The 23,340-nt window shown below is 41.8% G+C and overlaps 2 protein-coding genes across 6 annotated transcripts; both read left to right on the top strand.

Annotated features, from left to right (window-relative positions):
• Nucleotides 1-253: 253 nt before the first annotated feature.
• Nucleotides 254-16,129, top strand: mtmr1b (myotubularin related protein 1b). 5 transcript variants are annotated; one of them, XM_079486301.1, is made up of 17 exons: nucleotides 300-480; nucleotides 3,342-3,447; nucleotides 4,350-4,415; nucleotides 5,917-5,992; nucleotides 6,191-6,285; nucleotides 7,636-7,743; nucleotides 7,826-7,927; nucleotides 8,009-8,092; nucleotides 8,292-8,441; nucleotides 10,989-11,177; nucleotides 11,751-11,936; nucleotides 12,904-13,110; nucleotides 13,596-13,688; nucleotides 13,876-13,989; nucleotides 14,944-15,120; nucleotides 15,202-15,397; nucleotides 15,551-16,129. In XM_079486301.1, exons 1-16 carry the CDS (start codon nucleotides 407-409, stop codon nucleotides 15,349-15,351), a joined length of 1,977 nt encoding a protein of 658 aa, XP_079342427.1. In that variant the 5' UTR covers nucleotides 300-406; the 3' UTR covers nucleotides 15,352-15,397; nucleotides 15,551-16,129. The 5 variants fall into 5 exon arrangements, with proteins under 5 accessions (XP_079342428.1, XP_079342429.1, XP_079342427.1 ...); XM_079486303.1 differs by lacking the exon at nucleotides 4,350-4,415 and having other exon boundaries at nucleotides 259-480; XM_079486300.1 differs by having other exon boundaries at nucleotides 15,202-16,129.
• Nucleotides 16,130-16,559: 430 nt separating this feature from the next.
• Nucleotides 16,560-20,974, top strand: hmgb3b (high mobility group box 3b). The gene is made up of 5 exons (XM_079486205.1): nucleotides 16,560-16,810; nucleotides 18,393-18,572; nucleotides 18,657-18,799; nucleotides 18,887-19,061; nucleotides 19,448-20,974. The coding sequence occupies exons 2-5, from the start codon at nucleotides 18,423-18,425 to the stop codon at nucleotides 19,598-19,600; spliced, it is 621 nt and encodes a 206-aa protein (XP_079342331.1). The 5' UTR covers nucleotides 16,560-16,810; nucleotides 18,393-18,422; the 3' UTR covers nucleotides 19,601-20,974.
• The last annotated feature ends 2,366 nt before the right edge of the window (nucleotides 20,975-23,340 follow it).

Below are 23,340 nucleotides of genomic sequence, written 5' to 3'. Positions count from 1 at the left end.
GTACAATACAAAGGTTTCATCGAAAGTAAAATCCTCTTCATATCTTTTAAACGTGTTCTCATGTTCTAGTGTTGCATTATGGGTAGCGTAGTTTGTAGGTCTTTATCGGTGCTGGCGTGGCGGTGCTGTTGAAGGAGGAGATTGATTTCTCCGTTTTACTATTCATGAAGCGGACTTTGCCATTGGATAATTCCAAAGCGACGTCAGCTCTAGCTTATTAACATTCATAAACAGGACATTTCCATTGGACGGTTGGAAAGCTCAAACTTAATTGGTATTCACGAGCAAGCCTTAATAGTGGGATTTATACTTTTGAGTGAGTGTGGGAGGGTCACAAAGTTTGAAGGAGAGCAAAGACGAGCATCGGACACATATGATCGTTGGATATGAGACGTAGTCGCGACGGATGCGATATCGCTCACGGTGGAGGATGGACAAGCGATCGAGTTCAACACAGTTAAGCGCTGAAACTCCAGACAGGTCAGTGCAAATAAATAACAGCACATCCAAGGCGCATAACACACATCCAAAGCGCATAACACACATCCCAAGCGCACAACAGCACAGCCAAAGCGCACAACAGCACAGCCGAAGCGCACAACAGCACAGCCGAGGTGCACAACGGCACATCCAAAGCGCACAACACACATCCAAAGCGCACCGCAGCACACCCAAAGCGCATAACACATCAGCACATCCAAAGCGCACAACAGCACAGCCAAAGCACACAACAGCACAGCCAAAGCGCACAACAGCACAGCCAAAGCGCACAACAGCACATCCAAAGCGCACAACACACATCCAAAGTGCACAACAGCACAGCCAAAGCGCACAACACACATCCAAAGCGCACCGCAGCACACCCAAAGCGCATAACACATCAGCACATCCAAAGCGCACAACAGCACAGCCAAAGCACACAACAGCACAGCCAAAGCGCACAACAGCACAGCCAAAGCGCACAACAGCACAGCCAAAGCGCACAACACACATCCAAAGCGCACAACAGCACAGCCAAAGCGCACAACAGCACAGCCAAAGCGCACAACACACATCCAAAGCGCATAACACATCAGCACATCCAAAGCGCACAACAGCACAGCCAAAGCGCATAACAGCACACATCCAAAGCGCACCGCAGCACACCCAAAGCGCATAACACAACGGCACATCCAAAGCGCACAACAGCACATCCAAAGCGCACAACAGCACATCCAAAGCGCACAACAGCACAGCCAAAGCGCACAACACACATCCAAAGCGCACAACACACATCCAAAGCGCACAACAGCACAGCCAAAGCGCACAACACACATCCAAAGCGCACAACAGCACAGCCAAAGCGCACAACAGCACATCCAAAGCGCACCGCAGCGCACCCAAAGCGCATAACACAACAGCACATCCAAAGCGCACAACAGCACACCCAAAGCGCACCGCAGCACACCCAAAGCGCATAACACAACAGCACATCCAAAGCGCACAACAGCACAGCCAAAGCGCACAACAGCACAGCCAAAGCGCACAACAGCACAGCCGAAGCGCACAACAGCACAGCACAGCCAAAGCGCACAACAGCACATCCAAAGCTCACAACAGCACATCCAAAGCGCATAACACAACGGCACATCCAAAACGCACAACAGCACATCCAAAGCACATAACACAACGGCACATCCAAAGCGCACAACAGCACAGCCAAAGCGCATCGCAGCACACCCAAAGCGCATAACACAACAGCACATACAAAGCGCACAACAGCACAGCCAAAGCGCACAACAGCACACCCAAAGCGCACAACAGCACACCCAAAGCGCACAACAGCACACCCAAAGCGCACAACAGCACATCCAAAGCGCACAACAGCACAGCCGAGGCGCACAACAGCACATCCAAAGTGCACAACAGCACAGCCAAAGCGCACAACACACATCCAAAGCGCACAACAGCACAGCCAAAGCGCACAACAGCACAGCCAAAGTGCACAACAGCACAGCCAAAGCGCATAACACAACAGCACATCCAAAGCGCACAACAGCACATCCAAAGTGCACAACAGCACAGCCAAAGCGCACAACACACATCCAAAGCGCACAACAGCACAGCCAAAGCGCACAACAGCACAGCCAAAGTGCACAACAGCACAGCCAAAGCGCATAACACAACAGCACATCCAAAGCGCACAACAGCACATCCAAAGCGCACAACAGCACTTCCAAAGCGCACAACAGCACAGCCAAAGCGCACAACAGCACATCCAAAGCGCACAACAGCACAGCCGAGGCGCACAACAGCACATCCAAAGCGCACAACAGCACATCCAAAGCGCACAACAGCACTTCCAAAGCGCACAACAGCACAGCCAAAGCGCACAACAGCACATCCAAAGCGCACAACAGCACAGCCAAAGCGCACAACAGCACAGCCGAAGCTCACAACAGCACATCCAAAGCGCACAACACGCATCCAGAGCGCACAACAGCACTTCCAAAGCGCACAACAGCACAGCCAAAGCGCACAACAGCACATCCAAAGCGCACAACAGCACGGCCGAAGCTCACAACAGCACATCCAAAGCGCACAACACGCATCCAAAGCGCATAACACACATCCGAAGCGCACAACACAACACAACAGCACATCCAAAGCGCATAACAGCACACCCCCGCTGATAACCTCTGAGAAATCCACACATCAGAGTGACCGCTTGAGAACAGTCATATGATTCGCTTATAGCAACCACTGTTTTGATATTGTTTTTGTTAAATGTCTTATTTTTAGAATAATACAGCAACTGTTAACTATAATAATGTCTGGGGAAATAGGGTCTGGGGGCATTGCCCCTCCATATTCTTCTTGGGCCCCTCCATAGATATCCAGCTGACAATTAAAATGTAATACTCATTACTAGAAACTTACTAAATGCTTATTTGTATTACGTATCAAATAATAATCATCTGTCAATTTAACCCCAGAAAAAGGTAACGATGCATCCAACGAACTTTGATTATATGTAGAATATCTAATGCACTGCAAGCAACCAGCGTTTTTGGTTTTATTTGCAAGGTTTGGCCTAGATAAACCCCAAAAACCTTACTACACTTTTAACGCTGTCATGGTTCATCTTTTAAGGGCCGTCAAAATGTTTGTGTCACTTAGAATTCATAATCTTAAAATAACTTTATAGACAAACATATAATTATGCCCAACCTCTTCATTTCCTTCATTTAGAAAACTCAAATTTGAATGTAACGTTGTCATATTGTGAGTACGCGACCCCACACTTCTTAAGAGTACTTTTATTGATGTTTACACTCACTAAGACTTCTTGTGTATCACAGTCCCACAGGAGCTCATGTTGAATGGTGTAAACAACTGATTGCAGCCACAATGTCAAGTCAATTCTCAGGACCCATCAGCTCAGAGATAATCTCTAGAGAGTACAAGGTACGGACGTGTTTGCTATATATACATCACAGATCCCTGTTTGTGCAGGAAGAGGATCATAAGGTGCAGAACTACTTGTGTGTTTGATGACACACCTGTAGCGTTTCCTGTTTTTTCCCTTTTATTTACTACAGTAAGAAGAACACAGAAGTGGTAATAGACACAGTATACAGAGACAAACCAAAAAACGGCAAATGCTCACTAATTCAAAACAGGTTTTAAATTGCAAGGGATCTCCACCCGTCGCATTTTTTATGGGACAACTGTCTTGCACACTTCACGCAACCGCTGTTTTTATCACAAAACCACAGTGGATCTGAACCATGCTTATAAACTGTGTCATATTAGTCTTCGGTTGCTATTTATATACTCCTCCAAAACTGGTTGGATTCATTTTTTTCATAGAGAACTCCATATGAAATATGAAAGTAAGTGTCTGGTCATTTCCGGCAAGGAATTTAAGAAACAGTTCCTTTTTTAATGACATTGACATTTCGAATTTCTGACTGTTTCTGGTTTTGAAGGGGCTCATATCATGAGTTTCAGATCAGGAAACTCGTGTTCCTTAATCTTTTTAAATAAAAGAGTTCATTGTACTATGCACATGCAGATCATCTAGTAAAACTCAGAAAACAACTATTTCCGGAGTTCTTTGCGAAGCAGTAAAGTGATGTCGTTTACAAAGAAGCATTTATAAATTTTATAAGTTAGAAAAAAAAACACCTCAACAACAAGTTGACCTCAAGTAATAAAACATATATAACCCCTTTATTAGACTACACTTTTATTTTATTACTTCTGCATGAGTCTCGTTCTCGTTTTCTCTGATATGGTGACATGTTTCTGCTTTGTTTTCCTTCTCATTCTTTCTTTCTGTGGTGTTGTGGTGTTTTCTGACACAGGACTGTGATGTGGAAGTTAAAGGATTTCTCTTGGACATTGACCCTCAGCAGACTGCCCCCTCTTCGGCAAGTCTCTCTTTCTGTGTGTGTGTGTTGATTTCATAACAACGTGTACAGTGCATAGATGAATAATTAAAGCCAATCATTTGTGTATCTTGTGTAAATACATTGGAAATTGTCAGTTTGTACAAGTCAAGCAAAACCGTGTATACAATGTACTTGCAGTCCAGCGTGCCAATGTCACATTTTTCTAAAGTTTTCGAACATTCTTCATGCATAGGCCTACGTTTTTTCAGTTGTTTTTGCAAAATCTGGTTGTTATTGGGTGGAGTTTGGGCGATCTTGGTTCCAAGTAATGTACGGAAAATTAAACCACATCCTTCCTGGCTCCTTCTGGCAGGTACCTGGTGAAAGGAGCTTCTTTTTTCCTATTCTTTTCTTTATCTGGTCGTGACACGAGTCTTGCATGTTTTGAACAATTATTGCACAGTTGCATACTTTGCATTGCTAGGTTATCACTGTAAGCGCATAAGTGCTCACGTTTTGTTCATTTATTCACCCATGTGTCTTTAAAACCTGTATATGACTCTTTCTTCTGAGGAACACAATGGAAGATATTTCGAGAAGTGGTCTTGTCTCCATAGAATGGAAGTCAATTGGGTCAATACCGTTTGGATACTGGCATTGTTCAAAATATCTTCTTTTATGTTCTGCAGAAGAAAGAAAGACATACATGTTTGTACTGTCATGAGAGTAAATAAATGATGGCAAAATGTCTCTCTTCATATCTATGTCACATTCTCTTATCTTCAGATTGTACAGATGTTTTGGACTCGTACGTCTCTATGAAATGTCACCACTCTGTGTCAGGGCTTCATTACCATAATTCAGAACAGATCTTTTGTTTGGTTGAAGGTCGAACAGTGCTGTCGTTGTTCTGTAGCTGTTGTCTTAACTGAGAGACTGAATTCATTTATTCCTCAGTGTCTGTGAGGCTGCCAAACAGCTCTGTCAGGCCTACCAACCCCACCCCTTCTCATCTGGCTCATTCCCTTCTGCTCATTGCAGGTCTTCAGTGAACAAGGGCTCAGAGAAAGATGCATTGAAAGAGACATATAAACTGTCAGGGTGTTGCAGTGCGGTTGCTAGGGTGAGCTGAGTGGTTGCTAGGGGGTTGGCTTCTGGCCCAGTAAATCCATAAAGTCTCATCCGGTGGAGTCTAACATTTCTTTAGACTCGCTCATACATTTACAAAGCATCAGACCGGTTGCTTTGGGAATGGTGACTTCATGCGAAGTCTCACCATTGAATCTGTTTGCACTTACCAGATCAGGGCATTTTTGGTTCTGGCGTTTTCCAACCACACAATGCAAATAAAACCAACCTAAAACCATACTTGTTTGTAGAGATGCACCGATATATATCGGCAAATAATCGGTATCGGTTGATAAAATAAAATGTTCACAGTGGGATATCGTCCGATGGTTTAAAAACAATCTATTTTCTAATATTACATCAATCTATTTATATATGTGTTCTCGTCTGTGTGTGTTGTGTTATCTTTCAGGCATTGAGAGAAGGAAATAAGCAGGCTCAGATGGAGGAAGCTCCACGTGTACCAGGAGAATCTATCAAAGCTATCGGTAAAAGACATCTTCAGCATCTTAATGTGTCCTAATACAACTTCTTCAGCTTGAGTTTGATTCATACTCAAGTCATAATAAAAGTTGTAAGATTATAATCAAGAGCTGCTCTAGTTAGTGTTTTTTTCAAATGCCTTTATTTGATCTTGTGTGCATATTCGAAAGATCATTCATATAAGACCTTGTGTGTTTTTATAGTCAAAGACGTGATGTATATCTGCCCGTTCTCTGGTGTTGTGAAGGGCACTTTAACCATCACTGACTACAAGCTGTACTTCAAGAGTTTGACTCGGGTAACACACTTTTCTTGTTTAATTCACAAACTATCCATGCAATGCTTATTTTTGAGATTATGTAGGATCCCAGGGTTTTTCTATTGCTGGTGTGGCATATCAAGATGCAGATTAGACAGTATGATTCTTGCACAGGTGTGCCTTAGGCTGGCCACGGTAAAATGTGCAGTTTTGTGACACAGCACAATGCCACGGATATCGCATGTTTTGAGGGGGCGTGCAATTGGCACGATGACTGCAGGAATGTCCACCAGAGCTGTTGCCCGTGAATTGAATGTTCATTTCTCTACCTTGAGTCGTTCTCCAAAGGTACATCCAACCGGCCTCACAACCGCAGACCACGTGTAACCACACAACCCCAGGACCTCCACATCCAGCATCTTCACCTCCGAGATCGTCTGAGACCAGCCACCCGGACAACTGCTGCAACAATCGGTTTGCACAACCAAAGAAGATTTGCACAAACTGTCATGAACCGTCTCAGGGAAGCTCATCTGCATGCTTGTCGTCCTCTTCGGGGGCTCAACCTGACTGCAGTTCCTCTTCGCAACTGACTTGAGTGGGCAAATGCTCACATCCGATGGGCCCTAGCACTTTGGAGAGGTGTTCCCTTCACGGATTAATCCCATGTATGGCGTTGTGTGGGATTCCTGTAGTTTAGTGGTAAGAGCATGGCACTAGCAATGCCAATGCAATAGGTTCGATCCCAGGGATTGCACATACAAATGTATAGTATAATGCAATGTAAATCGCTTTGGATTATAAGCATCTGCCAAATGCTTAAATGTAAATGTGAGGGTGAGCGGTTTGCTGAGGTCAACGTTGTGGATTGAGTGGCCCGTGGTGGCGGTGGGGTTGTGGTATGGGCATGCGTAGGTAACGGGCAACGAACACGGGTGCATTTTATTGATGGCATTTTGAGTGCACAGAGATACCGTGATGAGATCCTGAGGCCCATTGTTGTGACATCGATCCACGGCCATCACCTCATGTTGCAGCATGATAATGTATCGCCCCATACTGCAAGGATCTGTGCACAATTCCTGGAAGCTAAAAACATCCCAGTTCTTGCATGGCCAACATAATCACCGGACATGTAACCCATTGAGCATGTTAGGGATGCTCTGGATGGGAGTATACGACAGCGTGTTCCAGTTCCTGCCAAAATTGAACTTTGCACAGCAAAGAGGAGCAGACCAACATTCCACAGGCCACAATCAAAAACCTATTCAACTCGATGCGAAGGAGATGTGTCGAACTGCGTGAGGCAAAGGGTGGTCACAGCTTTTCTATCCCATAACCTTGGTGTTTTGCTTTGTTATTAATGCCGTTTCTTTTTGTGATGTGTAGGATCCTCCCTTCGTGTTGGACGTTAATCTTGGAGCAGTAAGCAGGCTGGAGTCGATCGCTGTTCACAGCCATGGAGAGAACAATCAGGGACTTGAAATAGTCTGCAAGGCAAAGAATCTCTTCATCTCATCAGCTGTCTTCACCCTGTCACTGTCTCTTCCTCATCCCTGCCATTTTCGTTTTTTTACAGGACATCAGGAACGCCAGGTTTGCTTACAGAAAGGAAGGACAGAGTAATGTGGAGGTGTTTGAAATACTGTCAAAGTATGCTTTCCCTTTATCCCACAACCTGGTAGGACAAGACACTCATCTGACACACTTTATTTCATAGCACCGTGACATGTTTAATTGTATAAATCCTCTTTGCGCTCAGCCTCTGTTTGCCTATAAGTGTCGAGAGAAGTTTCCAGAAGATGGCTGGAAGATCTATGACCCAGTCGCTGAGTACAAGAGACAGGTATACAAGTAACTCCTCACAGATAAAATTGTTCAATGATTGTAGCGAAATAATGGTTATATAAAAGAACTATGAATTTTGAATGTGCATATACGCACATAGACAAGGAGTTAAAATATATTGCCAAAAATATCAAAAATGTTAAGTAATGTAATTTTCTCAGCTTATATGGCTTTATGCTTTATGTTTGTTATAACAGGGTCTGCCAAATGAGAGCTGGATCATCAGTAAAGTGAACAGTGGTTATGAAGTGTGTGAGACGTACCCAGCCCTGCTGGTCATGCCTTCAAACGTCACAGAAGATGAGCTGAAGAGAGTGGCAGCTTTCAGATCCAAACGCCGCTTCCCTGTGAGCCTCTCCTGTGTGCCTGCGTGTTTGTGGAAGCGTGTGTGTGAATGCGCATGTGTGGATGCGTGCGTGTGGACGCGTGCGTGTGTGTTGATGTGTGCATGCGTGTGGATGCGTGCGTGTGGATGCGTGCGTGTGTGTGGATACTTGCGTGTGGATGCGTGTGTGTGGATGCGTGCGTGTGTGTGTATGGGTGCGTGTGTGTGGATGCGTGCGTGAGTGTGTTTGGATGCGTGCGTGAGTGTGTTTGGATGCGTGCGTGTGTGTGGATACTTGCGTGTGTGAGGATGCGTGCGTGTGTGTGGATGTGTGCGTGTATGTGGATGCGTGCGTGTGTGTGGATGTGTGCGTGTGTGTGGATGTGTGCGTGTGTGTGTGTGGATACTTGCGTGTGGATGCGTGTGTGTGGATGTGTGCCTGTGTGTTTATGTGTGCGTGTGTGTGGATGCGTGCGTGAGTGTGTTTGGATGCGTGCGTGTGTGTGGATACTTGCGTGTGTGAGGATGCGTGCGTGTGTGTGGATGTGTGCGTGTGTGTGGATGCGTGTGTGTGTGTGGATGCGTGCGTGTGTGTGGATGCGTGCGTGTGTGTGGATGCGTGCGTGTGTGAGGATGCGTGCATGTGTGTTCATGCGTGCATGCGTGTGGATGCGTGTGTGTGGATGTGTGCGTGCGGATGGGTGCGAGCGTGTGGATGCGTGCGTGCGTGTGGATGCGTGCGTGCGTGTGGATGCGTGTGTGTGGATGCGTGCGTGTGTGTGGATGCGTGCGTGTGTGAGGATGCATGCGTGTGTGTGTGGATGCGTGCGTGTATGTGGATGCGTGCGTGTGTGTGGATGTGTGCGTGGATGTGTGCGTGTGTGTGTGTGGATACTTGCGTGTGGATGCGTGTGTGTGGATGTGTGCGTGTGTGTGTATGTGTGCGTGTGTGTGGATGCGTGCGTGAGTGTGTGTGGATGCGTGCGTGTGTGTGGATACTTGCGTGTGTGAGGATGCGTGCGTGTGTGTGGATGTGTGCGTGTGTGTGGATGCGTGTGTGTGTGTGGATGCGTGCGTGTGTGTGGATGCGTGCGTGTGTGTGGATGCGTGCGTGTGTGAGGATGCGTGCATGTGTGTTGATGCGTGCATGCGTGTGGATGCGTGTGTGTGGATGTGTGCGTGCGGATGGGTGCGAGCGTGTGGATGCGTGCGTGCGTGTGGATGCGTGTGTGTGGATGCGTGCGTGTGTGTGGATGCGTGCGTGTGTGAGGATGCATGCGTGTGTGTGTGGATGCGTGCGTGTGTGTGGATGCGTGCGTGTGTGTGGATGCGTGCGTGTGTGTTGATGCGTGTGGATGCGTGTGTGTGGATGTGTGCGTGCGGATGGGTGCGAGCGTGTGGATGCGTGCGTGTGTGTGGATGTGTGCGTGTGTGGATGCGTGCGTGTGTGTGGATGCGTGCGTGTGTGTGGATGCGTGCGTGTGTGGGGATGCGTGCGTGTGTGAGGATGCGTGCGTGTGTGTTGATGAGTGCGTGCGTGTGGATGCGTGTGTGTGGATGCGTGCGTGTGTGTGGATGCGTGCGTGTGTGAGGATGCGTGCGTGTGTGTTGATGCGTGCGTGCGTGTGGATGCGTGTGTGTGGATGCGTGCGTGTGTGAGGATGCGTGCGTGTGTGTTGATGCGTGCGTGTGTGTTGATGCGTGCGTGTGGATGCGTGTGTGTGGATGCGTGCGTGTTGGTGTCTGACAAACATTTAGGAATCCGGTCTGCCTTAACTTTAATTAAAATATTTAGTTTATAACATGTCATTTAAGACTAAATTGTATTTTTAGTGTAAGGTATTTAAAAATATTTCTTTGACCAATCAAAACATTTATTTGATGTTTTCATTTAGAATTGTATAGACGGTTACTGTGCATGCGCACTTTTGTAACCCCATCTTAACCTCTAGTACGCATTCACAAGCAATAGAGTGCCTGTAGATCATTTCTGATATCATACAAAAGAAACCGAGTTGAATATACCAAGCTCAACCGCTAGATGTCAGCGTCCCTTTCGGTTTCCTTAAATGTGATCCAAACTACAGGACCCATTCAACAAATTGTTAATTTATAATAAACATTCAACAAATCAATTACACAGTTATTATACAGTAATATAATAATACAAATTGATATCAACAAATTAAATGAAATATAAATCGTATATTATTAGACACTAGCCAAACACAAACCGGAAGTTAACTGGGGGTCAGGCACGCCTAAATGTCATACTATCACTTTGGCTAGAAATAAACAAAAATCTGTTATTGAGCGACTACATGAAAATATTTTCTTCTTAACTCCTTACTGACTCAATGTTAAGCAACAGTGCTGTGAGGCAGATATAAACAACTAACACTACTTTACATTTTGGCTTTAAATTTGTTTGGCAAACACCATGCTCTGTATTTTCAGATGCTCTGTATTTTATTCTCCATGTTACTTTGTCATTCTCACATGCAATAACAGCAATCCCCATGGCCAGCCCTGCGTGACGTTATAATAACTATTGTGATATTTCTCTCAGGTGCTGTCCTGGATTCACCCTGAAAGCCAGGCGGCTATAGTTCGCTGCGGTCAGCCTCAGGTGGGCCCATCAGACCGCCGCTGCCGAGAGGACGAGCGCTACCTACAGACGATACTCGACGCCAATGCTCAGTCCCACAAACTCTGTATCTTTGATGCAAGACAGAGCACTGTGGCCGACACCAACAAAGTAAGAAAATGGGATCATTTCTACTATTTGGTGCCATTTCAGAGCAGTAACGTTCCATAAAAAAATGCAATATAATATTTTCTAAGGGCCAAAAAGAAACTGAGTATTATCTTTAAAAAAAAGCCTTGCTATGTTTTCGCCACAATTTTAATCCATTTCGTTTAGTATAAAAAGACTCTTTAATGCTATATAGTCCTATAAGAGACCTCATTTTGCCAATTCATTCCTTGCAAGTAAATGTATTCATTAAATAAAATTAACATACATTATACAAGTGAACAGGGTGGACAAAGGAGAAACAGGGTGGACACAACGTAACAGGTTGGACAAAAACAGAGTGTCGATTTATTCTAAACTCAACCGTTTGTAATCATATGGTAAACAACAGGCTAGCACACGGTGACCTCGGAGGAAGATTTTTATGTCTATCAACAATATTTTTTAAATATAAAAAAGTGATTGTTTCCTCTATAAAAAAAGCAGAACAGAGAGGACGGGTACAATCTTAAACTGAATCTTCGAACAGGTATAAGTTGTCTTATACACAAATACTCACCGGCTCCTCTTTTAAAGGCCAAAGACGGAGGATACGAGAATGAGAGTTTCTACATCAATGTGGAGCTGAACTTTCTGGAGATCCCCAACATTCATGTCATGAGAGAATCACTTCGAAAACTTAAGGAGGTGGTGTATCCTGCAATCGACCAACAACACTGGTTCTCATCGGTGGACTCCACACACTGGCTGGAATACATCAGGGTAAGAATCTGGTAAACATTTTAAAGTCATGCCTGGATTAAAACCCAATTCTTGGTCACATGAGATGGTCATTAGTACCGGTTTCAGAAAACATGTGACTTTCATGTGTACTCACAAAGTTTCATTGCTGTCTGTCTTCTGTTGATGTAAGTAATCTTTTTTCAATTTTAAAGTAATCCCCCCTTATGCAAAGAAAATATATTTTGCTGTATGTTATATTTTAATATATTACATCATTTAATATACATTTGAAAATATATTGAATAACACCATGTTGCTATATTACAATATATTAAATAATACAAAAGGAATTGCTGCTGTTTATATATGGACAAATATAATCACTAGGTTCCAATATATGATATAAATGTATTATTGAATATATTGCATTTTATTTTCCTGTATATGCCCATATATTTTCGTTTCATAAGGGTCGTACAGGTGAATGATTTTTTTATGAAATTTTCCTTGTACGGTGCTTCAAAAAAGATACAACCGCTTACAAATGGCTTATTTATGACGAAGCACAGTTTTCTTTTTACATTGTTTACTCTGTGGTGCTTACAAAACATTTGACCGGTTTGATATGTCAACACCTGGCTAAACTAATAACGGAACTTTGTTTCTCCTAACAACAAACGGATTTACTTCAAACACAAATGCACCTCACATGGTGCTTGTTTAGAAGGCTAAACTATACTTTTTAAGTAATATTTTTGGACTTCACAGCTTTATTTTTGGCTGTAGTGTAGAAACGACATGGAATGACAGAAAGGGGAGGAGCCTATAAAGGACCTCAAGCCAGGACTTGAACTCGGGTCGCACTACTGGACAATATGCTGTGTTAATTTAGCTTATGTGTGCAAATACACTTGCCAATTTGGCATTTTATGCTATTAAATAAATATGCACTGTATAAATAGATGTTCTTTAATGCTTAGAAAATGATCCAATGTTGTCTTTGTAGCTCCTGCTGGCAGGTGCGGTTCGTATCGCAGACCGAATCGAGTCTGGAAAGACGTCGGTGGTGGTCCATTGTAGTGACGGCTGGGACCGTACGGCTCAGTTGACCTCTCTGGCCATGCTCATGCTAGATGCCCACTACCGTTCGCTCCGGGGCTTCCAGGTGCTGCTGGAAAAGGAGTGGCTGAGCTTTGGACACCGCTTTGCCTCGGTCAGTAAATGCTGATTCTGGTTCACAGCGACACGGACTAAATCATATCGTTGATATGAGAATGCTACCCAAAAAAAACTAGCTTCCATAACCAGAAAAGTTCAGGTCCATGCGTGCATGTATTTTGATACTTCGCACTAAGCAGGGGCGGATTGGGACGTAAAATTTGCCCTGGCATCCCTCCACCCATTCCGTCGACAGTGGGGTTAGATGTGGCCATTCCGATTTGCATTTGTAATCTGTCCGCATTTGCGTTTCGGCCCATGTCTTTGCGTTTCGGCCCAGTATGCAACATGGCCAGCCCCCCCCCCCCTGCTGTGGCATAACAACACCGGCCCTCGCACCCAAAAAACAGACCGGCCTACCGAGAATCTTCCAGGCCCTCCCGTTTAGCCAATCCGGGCTTGGCACTAAGTGTATGCAAGTATGTTACTGCAGTAGATACAACAAATTCGGATGCATTTCAAATGTTTTGTGTCTTTTAGCGTGTGGGACATGGAGACGGGAATCATGCCAACTCTGAGCGTTCTCCTCTCTTTGCGCAGTTCATAGACTGTGTTTGGCAAATGACCCGACAGGTAAGACGCCCACTTTTAGTCACTTGTATGTTGATTCCCCCGACAAGTATAAACTGTGGCTCTTTAAAAGCATTGCTTTGTTTAATTGAATATACTGACCAGACGGGTGGTCGAATTGTTACATTTCATTTGTTCAAGTGTTTATATGTAGCACCATGTGCCATCCAGTCATTTGTTTTCTTTGTAGTTTCCTTCTGCCTTTGAATTCAACGAGTTGTTTCTCATCACTGTCCTCGATCATCTGTACAGCTGCCTGTTTGGGACGTTCCTCTATAACAGCGAGCAAGAGCGAGTCTCAAAGGCAAGCACAACAGCACTTCGCACAAAGTAGGGCTGAAACGATTCCTCGAGTAACTCGAATACAAAAAAAATCATCCGAGGCAATTTTTGTTGCCTTAGCTTTTTTGAATCCATTTAACTACAGTGCAATGCATTCACTTAACATGTAAATCACTCACGCTTAACGCTTCATTCGCGCTTGGTGTGAACACACAGTAACAAATAAGCATCTTCCGACATCTTGCCAAAATAAAAGTCTGATTGACTACAGTATTTTTATGTGGACAAATATATTGCTATAATAGTAAAGAAACACTAAAACGAATTTATATAAACTAAATATATCATGCATAAGCTGAAGTTAGTCGTTTTCTTTTTCATGTTTCTTATATATGGCAATGGAATGTACTAAATGGGTTTAGTTTTCACAGATATTAATGTATGCAATTTCAGCAACACATTTTTTTAATATTCTAAAAAGGAAACAAATTGGTTGTTTTTACTCATTGTAAGAGACCTGTCTTTATCTTGTATATTTAGTTATTGCTCTTTAATAAAGAATAAGTTTTATAAATCACTTTAAATTGTATCTTCATAGTTATGGCTATTCTATTCAGAGGAATGATGAAACGAGGACAGCCAATCAGAATCCATCCAAATTTAAAGGGACCGCACATTTACTTCAGGCAAAAGTAAATAAACGTAGTGATATAGTGCATTGGTGTTGACACTAGTTTAGTTTTTATTTTAGACATGTTTTTTGTTTCACTTTGTATTAAAAAAGTATTTTTAGTGCTTAAGGGATTTACATTTTAGTCACCTGAGTTTCCATGAGAGATTCGAGTCTATTGACGTCAGTGTGTCTATATACGGCCCGTTTAAACATTAACCAGTTTATTATCAGATGTTATTAATCAACAGTCACTAAAACGTAAATGAAGGTGTTTTCATAAACTTGCTGTTACTTTTTTTGCAGGAGGTTCACAGCAGGACTGTGTCCCTGTGGTCATACGTTAACAGTCAGGTTGAGGACTTTACAAATCCTCTGTATGTGAACTATGAGCACCACGTTTTGTACCCAGTAGCCAGTCTGAGAAATCTAGAGCTTTGGGTCAGTTATTACGTACGCTGGAACCCACACATGAGACCACAGGTGAGCACGATATCAAGAGGATGATTCATGTTCAGTCTGGTCTTAACTTTGTAGGTCTCATTAAAATTCTTTTTCTGTCAGGTTCCTGTTCATCAGAGTCTAAAAGAGTTGTTGGTTTTGAGATCAGAGCTGCAGAAGAGGGTGGAAGAGCTGAAACAAGACGCAGCTTCTTCTCAATCTCTTTCCTCTTCCTCCGAGCATGAGGGGATGCCAATGCAGACTACTGTCTGAGTGTTGATCTCAGTGGTCTTGTTATCTGTTGTTACAGAGAAATAAAGTGTGTTTATATCTGTATGATAAAATCCCTGTCTAATCTTGTAATATATACTACTATGGTCAATGGTGCCCCCCAAAGGCCACAGAACCACTGCCTAAAGGGCATATATACAGTTCAATATAGATATATTGTAATTACAGTATTTCTTTGCAGAAGCCTGCATGGTCATCGGAATTCATCAGCTTTCATTGTCAGACATTTCAACACCAAAGCCTGTGTTTCCAGACAGTCTCTTTCCGAAGCACAAAAGTATTTTGCCACGGTTTTGATAATAAATGCAGTCCATGAAGCATGTACAGATTGTTATTGTTTTGCTACTAATTTTTTTTTAACTCTTGTATTGCCAGCACCAAGTTTTACTTAAAACAAAAAAAAGTATTTCGATTTTTTAGGATTAACACACACTATCATGTATACATACGTTTTTTATTCCAACGGTTTTCTAATTTGTAAAATTATTACGTTTTACTATAGAAATGAAAGGTTTTTAAGAAGTATGTCTTACGTTTTGTACAACATATTTGTCTGATTTGTATACCCCCAAATGCTTTAACTGACTATTTTATCAGTTTTGTATAAAAACATTTGTTAAACATTGAGTTTTGTTACTAAAAATGTATGTATGCTGCAATGTTCTGCACATCCGCTTTTAATTACACAAAGCTTGTTTCTTTCCCGAAAACACGTCATATTTGAACTGTGTATTTATAATAAACATGTATAAATATCCTCATCACTTGTGTAGACACAGTTATTCCTGTAAATAAAATCACAATTGAAGACTTCAGATGGAAAAGCTTCTAACACTTTTCTTCTATAATGATTTTTTTCAGGCTCAGATGTTTGCATTAAAAAGTATTTCACCTGAATTGCAAAGATGACAAACAAAGGAGCTAATTCAAGAAGAAACCCGCACTTTTCCATCTGAAGTTCAATTATTACGTGTTTTGCATTGTCCAGTCCAAGAGTCTTAACTTGATCAAAACAGTTCTGCTGTATTTTAGCATCTGGACTATTGTCCAGACAACACCATGTGCGACTTTTGAGAAATTCTTAACATTTGTCAGCATTCGGTCAGCGGTGCCATGTATAATATCTCTAGTCAACGCTCACACGTGGTTCTCCGCAGACCTTTAAAACTGTTGTTTTGATAGCCATTCCCGCCTTTCTTTTGAATAATGAGGCTCGGCCCACGCCTTCGACCAATTGCGGCACACGGCGTATGAATATGCAAACTCTCTCATCCAATCCGCAGTTGTGGAGGCTGTTTTAAACGTACGCCGCGACTGACCAATCAGGCAGGTCTCGTACTAGTGAGCTAGCGCGAGGCTGTGTGGTCTTCTAAAGAGAGGAAGCGCGAGGCCGTTTAGTGTGACTGAGGAGGACAGACGAAGGGACAAGCGTTATCAGAAGGTATCTGTGAGACGCGCTATTTTAAACTCTTTATTTGAGCCGCGTGTCCGTGTTTCAACGTTATTGTAATTTAGAAAATGCTTATTTGGGGTGATTGTGTAGCATTTATATATAACTATGCCCGTTTCTCTTATGTACCTTTTTTATTTTATCGTGAAATGATTATGGTAGAGCGCAATTCATTCTTTCGGTGCTAGTTTGCTTGTCGGTACTACGTCGTCCAGCGATTATCGTCATATGTGTCGGTTAAGCCGAAGTTTAGTGACGAGCGTGCTTTTAAAATGGCGATGTTAAAATCGGTCTCAAATAAACCACGAGCTGTTAAATGCCCTGAAAAGGTGCCGTGGAGTTCGTCGCGACGCTTCGCTGCGTTTGCTCTTTAACGTTTAAACGTAGTTCAAGTTTTACACGGTTGTGTGTTTGCTAGTCGTGGAAAGGATTGATGCGTTAAAGCGCTGTTGACAGCCAGTGCCAGTCATGACTGGTTTGACTCTGCCTTTGTTACAAACGGGTTTGTGCCGGGCACTCATTTGCAAATCCTACTATGGCAAAGGGTTCGCTCATAAATATTAATGTCTCCCGGGGACGGCGTTCGTTACGTTCCCTTTCAGTGTCCAGTCACGCAACGCACGAATACGAGCCTACGCCATAGTAGGGATTTTTGACGCCTCCCCCACCCTTGTGATGTTTAGCCAATCGTTAAAGCGCGCCGAGTAAACGCCACAGTACGTAATTTAATATTCATGAGCCGATCTTTCGCTATAGTAGGATTCGCAAGCGTTCGAATGCTGAGGTAAAACTTTGCAAAGGGGGGGACGCCGTTCACAACTCTTCCCGTTTAAACGAGTTTCATTAAATTCGCGCATATAAAACCGACTAAACTGTGTCTTCTGAGAGTCCACAGATGAACGCATGCAAGTCATTGTTCCACGCCACGGATGGGGGCCATTTTAATAGATGAAGCCTGATTGCGGACCAGGGCGGCCTCTCTCGACGCACTGTATGCGACACGCAACCGTCCGCAAAACTACTCGCGAGGATGAAAGACCGCGTATTGACGAAACTATCAGCAATGTACAGCTTCGCCGTCCAAAATAAAGCGTACTTTCTCTCATGACTGCGCTTAACAAAATGGAAGTTTAATAAATCTGCCGACGTGGACCTTATTTAAGCAGGCGCAACATAAGCGCGAAAACATGACCTGCATATGCTATTAAATTGTTGCTTAAGCAAAATCTTAAAGACATTATAGTTCGAGATAAATTATTTCCTGCATAATTTCTTTATTATAATTCTGGTCCAGCGATTGGCTCGAAGTAATTCGACGTAAACGCACCCGTGACGTCATCGCATTAGTATTAGCCGCTGTGTTGCCAGGAACGACGTTGTTTGGCGGAAGATGAATTTATAATATAAGTACATGTTGCAGTTTATGACACTATGAAATATCAGTTTTGTTGACACTGTGGTTTGCAGTGAATTTAGAACGCATCACCTTGCCGGTGGCTTTATCTTAAGTCAGCGTAAATGGCAATTTGCTTTTAATTTATTCCACTCATGGTTCGTAATCTGTCTTTTCCAGGTGTGGTGATATTTGAGTGGTACAGCAACAATGGCGAAAGGTGAGCCTGGAAAGCCCAAAGGCAAGATGTCTGCCTATGCTTATTTTGTGAAGACGTGTCGCGAGGAACACAACAAGAAGAACCCTGGCGTCAATGTCAGCTTCTCAGAGTTTTCCAAGAAGTGCTCAGAGCGATGGAAAGTAAGTAGAGGGGCTTGTCCTGAGATTTCCAAATTCGTCTGGAGAGAAGACTAACCGTGGTGTCTTAAATTTGTTTTCTTTCAGACCATGTCACCCAAAGAAAAGACAAAATTTGATGACTTTGCCAAACAGGACAAGGTCCGTTATGATCAGGAAATGATGACCTACAATCCAGGAAAGAAGGGTCAGAAGCAGAAAAAGGACCCCAATGCTCCGAGGCGGCCAGCGTATGTGTTTCTGAGCTCTTTAAAGGGTGCAGATCTTTTGAGAAGTTACAAGTGGTGTTAAACTGTCAATTGTCTTTGCGGTTTCAGTTCAGGGTTTTTCCTGTTCTGTGCGGAGAAGAGGCCTAGTATTAAGGCCCAGCATCCGAGCCTGGGCATTGGAGATGTAGCCAAGAGACTTGGTGAAATGTGGAACAATCTGTCCGATTCTGAAAAGCAGCCCTTCCTGTCAAAAGCCACCAAACTGAAGGACAAGTATCAGAAGGTGTGTGTTTGGCTGGTGTCAAATTAAATATACAAGGATTTATATTATTAGTTTATATTTTTGGAGTTAAATAAGCTATTGGAAGAATTTTGGATGTTATTTTTATTAAACTATTTGTTGGACCTGTTGTTTGGTCACATTTAAAGAAACCTTATGAGCTTGGGATCCGTCTAAATTCCAAATATTGAAGAGCCAAATTTACGGTTCTCCGTTTCTTTTGCTTGTTATCAGACATAATCTACAGGTACTCTATTGTTTGTGAATGTTTACCCGAAGTTGGGTGCAGCCCATTTGTTGGGCAAATGAACTGGAAAAACCATTTTTGTTTAAATCAAGTGATGCTAAATTATTTATTTTAATTTCTACTGTTTGGCCTTTCTGCTTAGGACGTGGCTGAATACAAAGAAAAGGGCAAAGGAAGTGGAGGGGCATCATCTGCCAAATCCAAACCTAAACCCAAGGTGGATGACGACGACGATGATGATGATGATGACGATGAGGAGGAAGATGACGAGGATGATGAAGACGAGGATGACTAAAGAACTTTATCTTTTAATTTGGCAGTAAGAGTTATGTTTGTTCACTGTCATTTGGTTTCAGTTGAGTCTGGTTCTGACAGGTCTTGGTGTCAAGGCTGCTATACACAGAGATGCCCAATGCATGCAAGCTCTGGCTTCAGACAACCAAACTCTTAATGTTTGGTTTGCTGCGGTCCACTTAAAGCTTGCTGTTACTGTAATGATAAAAGCAAAATATATCCACACCGTTCAACAAGATTCATAACAGTGGTAGCAGTACATACTCTTTTAAAACTATTTAAGGTGGTGTGTTTCTGTATGGCTGTTGACTTTTTTTGGACTCTCCCAGCTTTCAAAATGCACAAATTGTGGATAAGCTTTTTTCCATAATTGGCTCCTTAGGTTTCATGCATCGTCGAGAGGATGTTTGTAATGTGTGATGATTTATTATTTGTGTTAAAATATTATATTTGATCATTTTATGTGTACTAGAGAGTCTGGGGAAGATTTCTGCTTTAACCAGAGGCAAGTGCTCAATACTTTAGCTGGGGAAAGCTCTTATTTGCACCTTCAATTTGTTACTTTTTTTTATGTATAGGTGACACTGTGATTTCAAATAAACATGGCATTTTTAGATCTCCAAATAAGATGAGCGTCTTTGTTGTGTGCAGGAACATTGTGTGACAATGTGTTAATACTTGGATTTTTTTTGTCACGTGTGAACTTGTTTAGTTTAAGGTAAACAAAATGAAAATGTTTCTTAAGATGTAAATAACCTAATTTTCTTCTGTGGAACGCAGTCAGTAGCACATGCTTCAGTATCACCTTTAAAGCTGACATATCCTTCCCTTGAATAAGGGGGTGTGAAAAGCACTTTAGGAATCTCCTGAGCTCTAAAGCTACACTATAAATATTTTATGTAGTTTCACCTTTGCTGTTTGTTTTACACCGTAAATAAATATTGGCAACTATAAGAGCAGTGAGAAACAATACAGCAACAGTGATAATGCCCATCTGTATCAAACACGTCTCGAGTGAAAATGGTTACTTTTAGACCTCTGTGTAACGAAATTGTAGCAATTTCATCTCCTGCTGTATGTAATGCATTACCGTAAAAATGAGTCCGGTTTAGACAGCATTCCTCTTTTTAGTTGCCCCGACAAAACGCATTATACCAATAATTTGAGTTTCAATATTGCAATCTTGTTAGTCAGTATTTTCTTATTTCTCTGCTGTAAATGCATTTAGTAATACTTCTCAAACACTTTAATCTTTCAGTCTTTATTCAAGTTGCGTCTGTCAGAAATGAATTCTAATATTAGAGCTCTGTATCAGGATATATATGATCCATAGTGATGTAGGGGATTTACAATAAAAGATCCGTTATGATGAAGGAAAACGAGTCATGAATGCCTTTAATAGATGAAAATTCACTAAAGAGAAGTAGTTTTGCCAGCAGAAGTCGTCTTCAGCACTCCAAAGGAGTTCCACAGGCCGTCCTGCCTTACATCCAAAATGCAGTAGTATTAAAGCTAACGGAGACTAACTCCATTACTTGGGTAAATCAAGCACACATGATTTGTTATCAATGGATAATCACACAAGAGCACAAAGCTCTCAAACACTTCTGAAGTCATGAGACAGGACATATAGTCCTATAGATTATCAAAGATGACATGCATATGTACTATAATAAGTATTTAAAAATACTTTATTTCTGTCTCATGATTTTCCACTCTCACTTTCCTGAAACAATACAATCACACATACACAAACTCCTCCATGTTTTCGAATATGTTGATAAGAAGATCGCTTTTCACAGTAACTGACCTAGAAGGAGAAGAGAGCCCAAGCATTCATTAGAGACTTTAACCATGAATTATTCTGTTCTTTCTGTATCGGAAAAAGTTGCTCTGTCATACTTAAATCACCAATTTAAAATAAGATAATAGTGAATAATAATTCATTAATATTTGTCCAAAGTATTTATATTTGAAGTAAGAAGCCGGCACTGTCGGCTACATCACACGTATATATTCTAATATTTACAAGTACCTGCTTGTATCAGCCAGAAGATATAAATATTTTATATCGCAATGGTCTTCAAGTAAATACCTTTGGCTAGTCCCTTAATAGCCCCAGTTATTGGAAATAACTGCATAAGTGAACCTCACGAGACCAGTTATCTATGCAGCTGATTTAATGAACAGTGCTGAGCGAGCTATAGTGCGATGTAAAAAGTGCTCAAAAATGTTACTCAAGAGAAAGTACAAGTACTGAGTGAACATTTTACTCAAATACAAGTATCTGGCCAGAAACATACTTGAGTAAAAGTAAAAAAGTACCACATTGAAATTGTACTTGAGTAAAAGTAAATGTAAATAAACTAGAGATTCTTGTTCATGCATTAATCTTTCACAATTTACGATATGAAGTGAATGAAACCATGCAATGTCTAATCCTGCTTTAGAACTGATTGTATTTAATTGTATTTAACTCACGCCAATTCTAATATGCAACATGCTGCTCAAGGTTGTAAAACCTCTGGTTTAACTTCAGCAGAAGCTGATTTTCAAAATTGTTAGTCCAGATATTTCCTTGGTGAGCGGGAGACAAAGAACACACTTCATCTTATACGAATCCTTATTCATTCCACTACAAGAAGGTCACGGGTGCTCTTGATCCGGTGGCGGATTTTGAACTGTATTAGCAGATGAATCGTGTTCCTCCATTTTCTTCCACTGATTATTTCTCTCAGGTCCAGGTCGAGCAAGGTGCAGTGCATTGTGGTTATGGATGTGACATGACGTCACTTCGAAATGACCAATGAATTTGTCTGGCAAATTTCATTGAATGTTAAAACGAATCTCATCAGCTGAATAAATAACATTTAAGTTTAACTGGTTATCAGCGCAATTCAGTTAGTTTCATTAGTAGTAAGGGAAGAAGAGACTCCAAAAATGAAATAAAATAACTTTTTTTCTTTAAAAATGTAATTAAGTAAAAGTACTAAAAGTTTAATTGTACTCAAGTAAAGTACAAATCCCCCAAAATAACAATTCAAGTAAAATGCGACAAGTACTTGACACCTCTGCATTTAAATGAGTTGAAAACGAAGCCCTACTTGATGTTAGATACCCCGAATGGTTTGGCATTTAAAACGGTCATTTGTTTATAAAACCTAAAAGGAAAATGCAGCATCACATCCAAATGCATTTCCAATTGTGTTTCGAAGCAAACAAAATGTTTACTTTTACCAAAAAATTTAATTTTCTTTCAGCTGGATTGACAGAAATATAATGTAAAATAATAACAATAAAAAAATCCTGTTAAATTACAGGATATAAGGACATATAGTAAATAGTTTTTCCAGTTTTCCTGTAAATTCTTTTCATTCATTTACAGTTTTTACCGTATTTCAAAAATAAACTGTAAAAGATAAAATCTTGTTACAAAATAAAATGAAAATGTTCTGGCAGCCTGGCGACAGAGATAAACTGCAAAATTATGTTTTCACCCGTCTAAAATGACCTGTGAATTTCGGGGTCTTTTTCTGTAATTATTTTTTTGTTGAAAAAAACCCAGTAACATTCTGTAAAAATGGCGTTTTTTTAGTTCACCAAAAACTCTTTTGTAATTTATTTATGTCATTCTAAACCCCTATGACTTCCTTTTGCAGAACACCAAAGAAAATATTTGAAAGAACGTCGAAAACCAAACATTAAAATGTATTTTGGCATAAAACATGTGAGATGTGAGTT

Source organism: Barbatula barbatula (genome assembly GCF_947034865.1).
Source record: "Barbatula barbatula genome assembly, chromosome: 22".
In the NCBI taxonomy this organism is placed as follows: domain Eukaryota; kingdom Metazoa; phylum Chordata; class Actinopteri; order Cypriniformes; family Nemacheilidae; genus Barbatula; species Barbatula barbatula.
The sequence above is the reverse complement of the archived record's forward strand: the minus strand, read 5'-3'. Positions and strand labels throughout refer to the sequence as shown.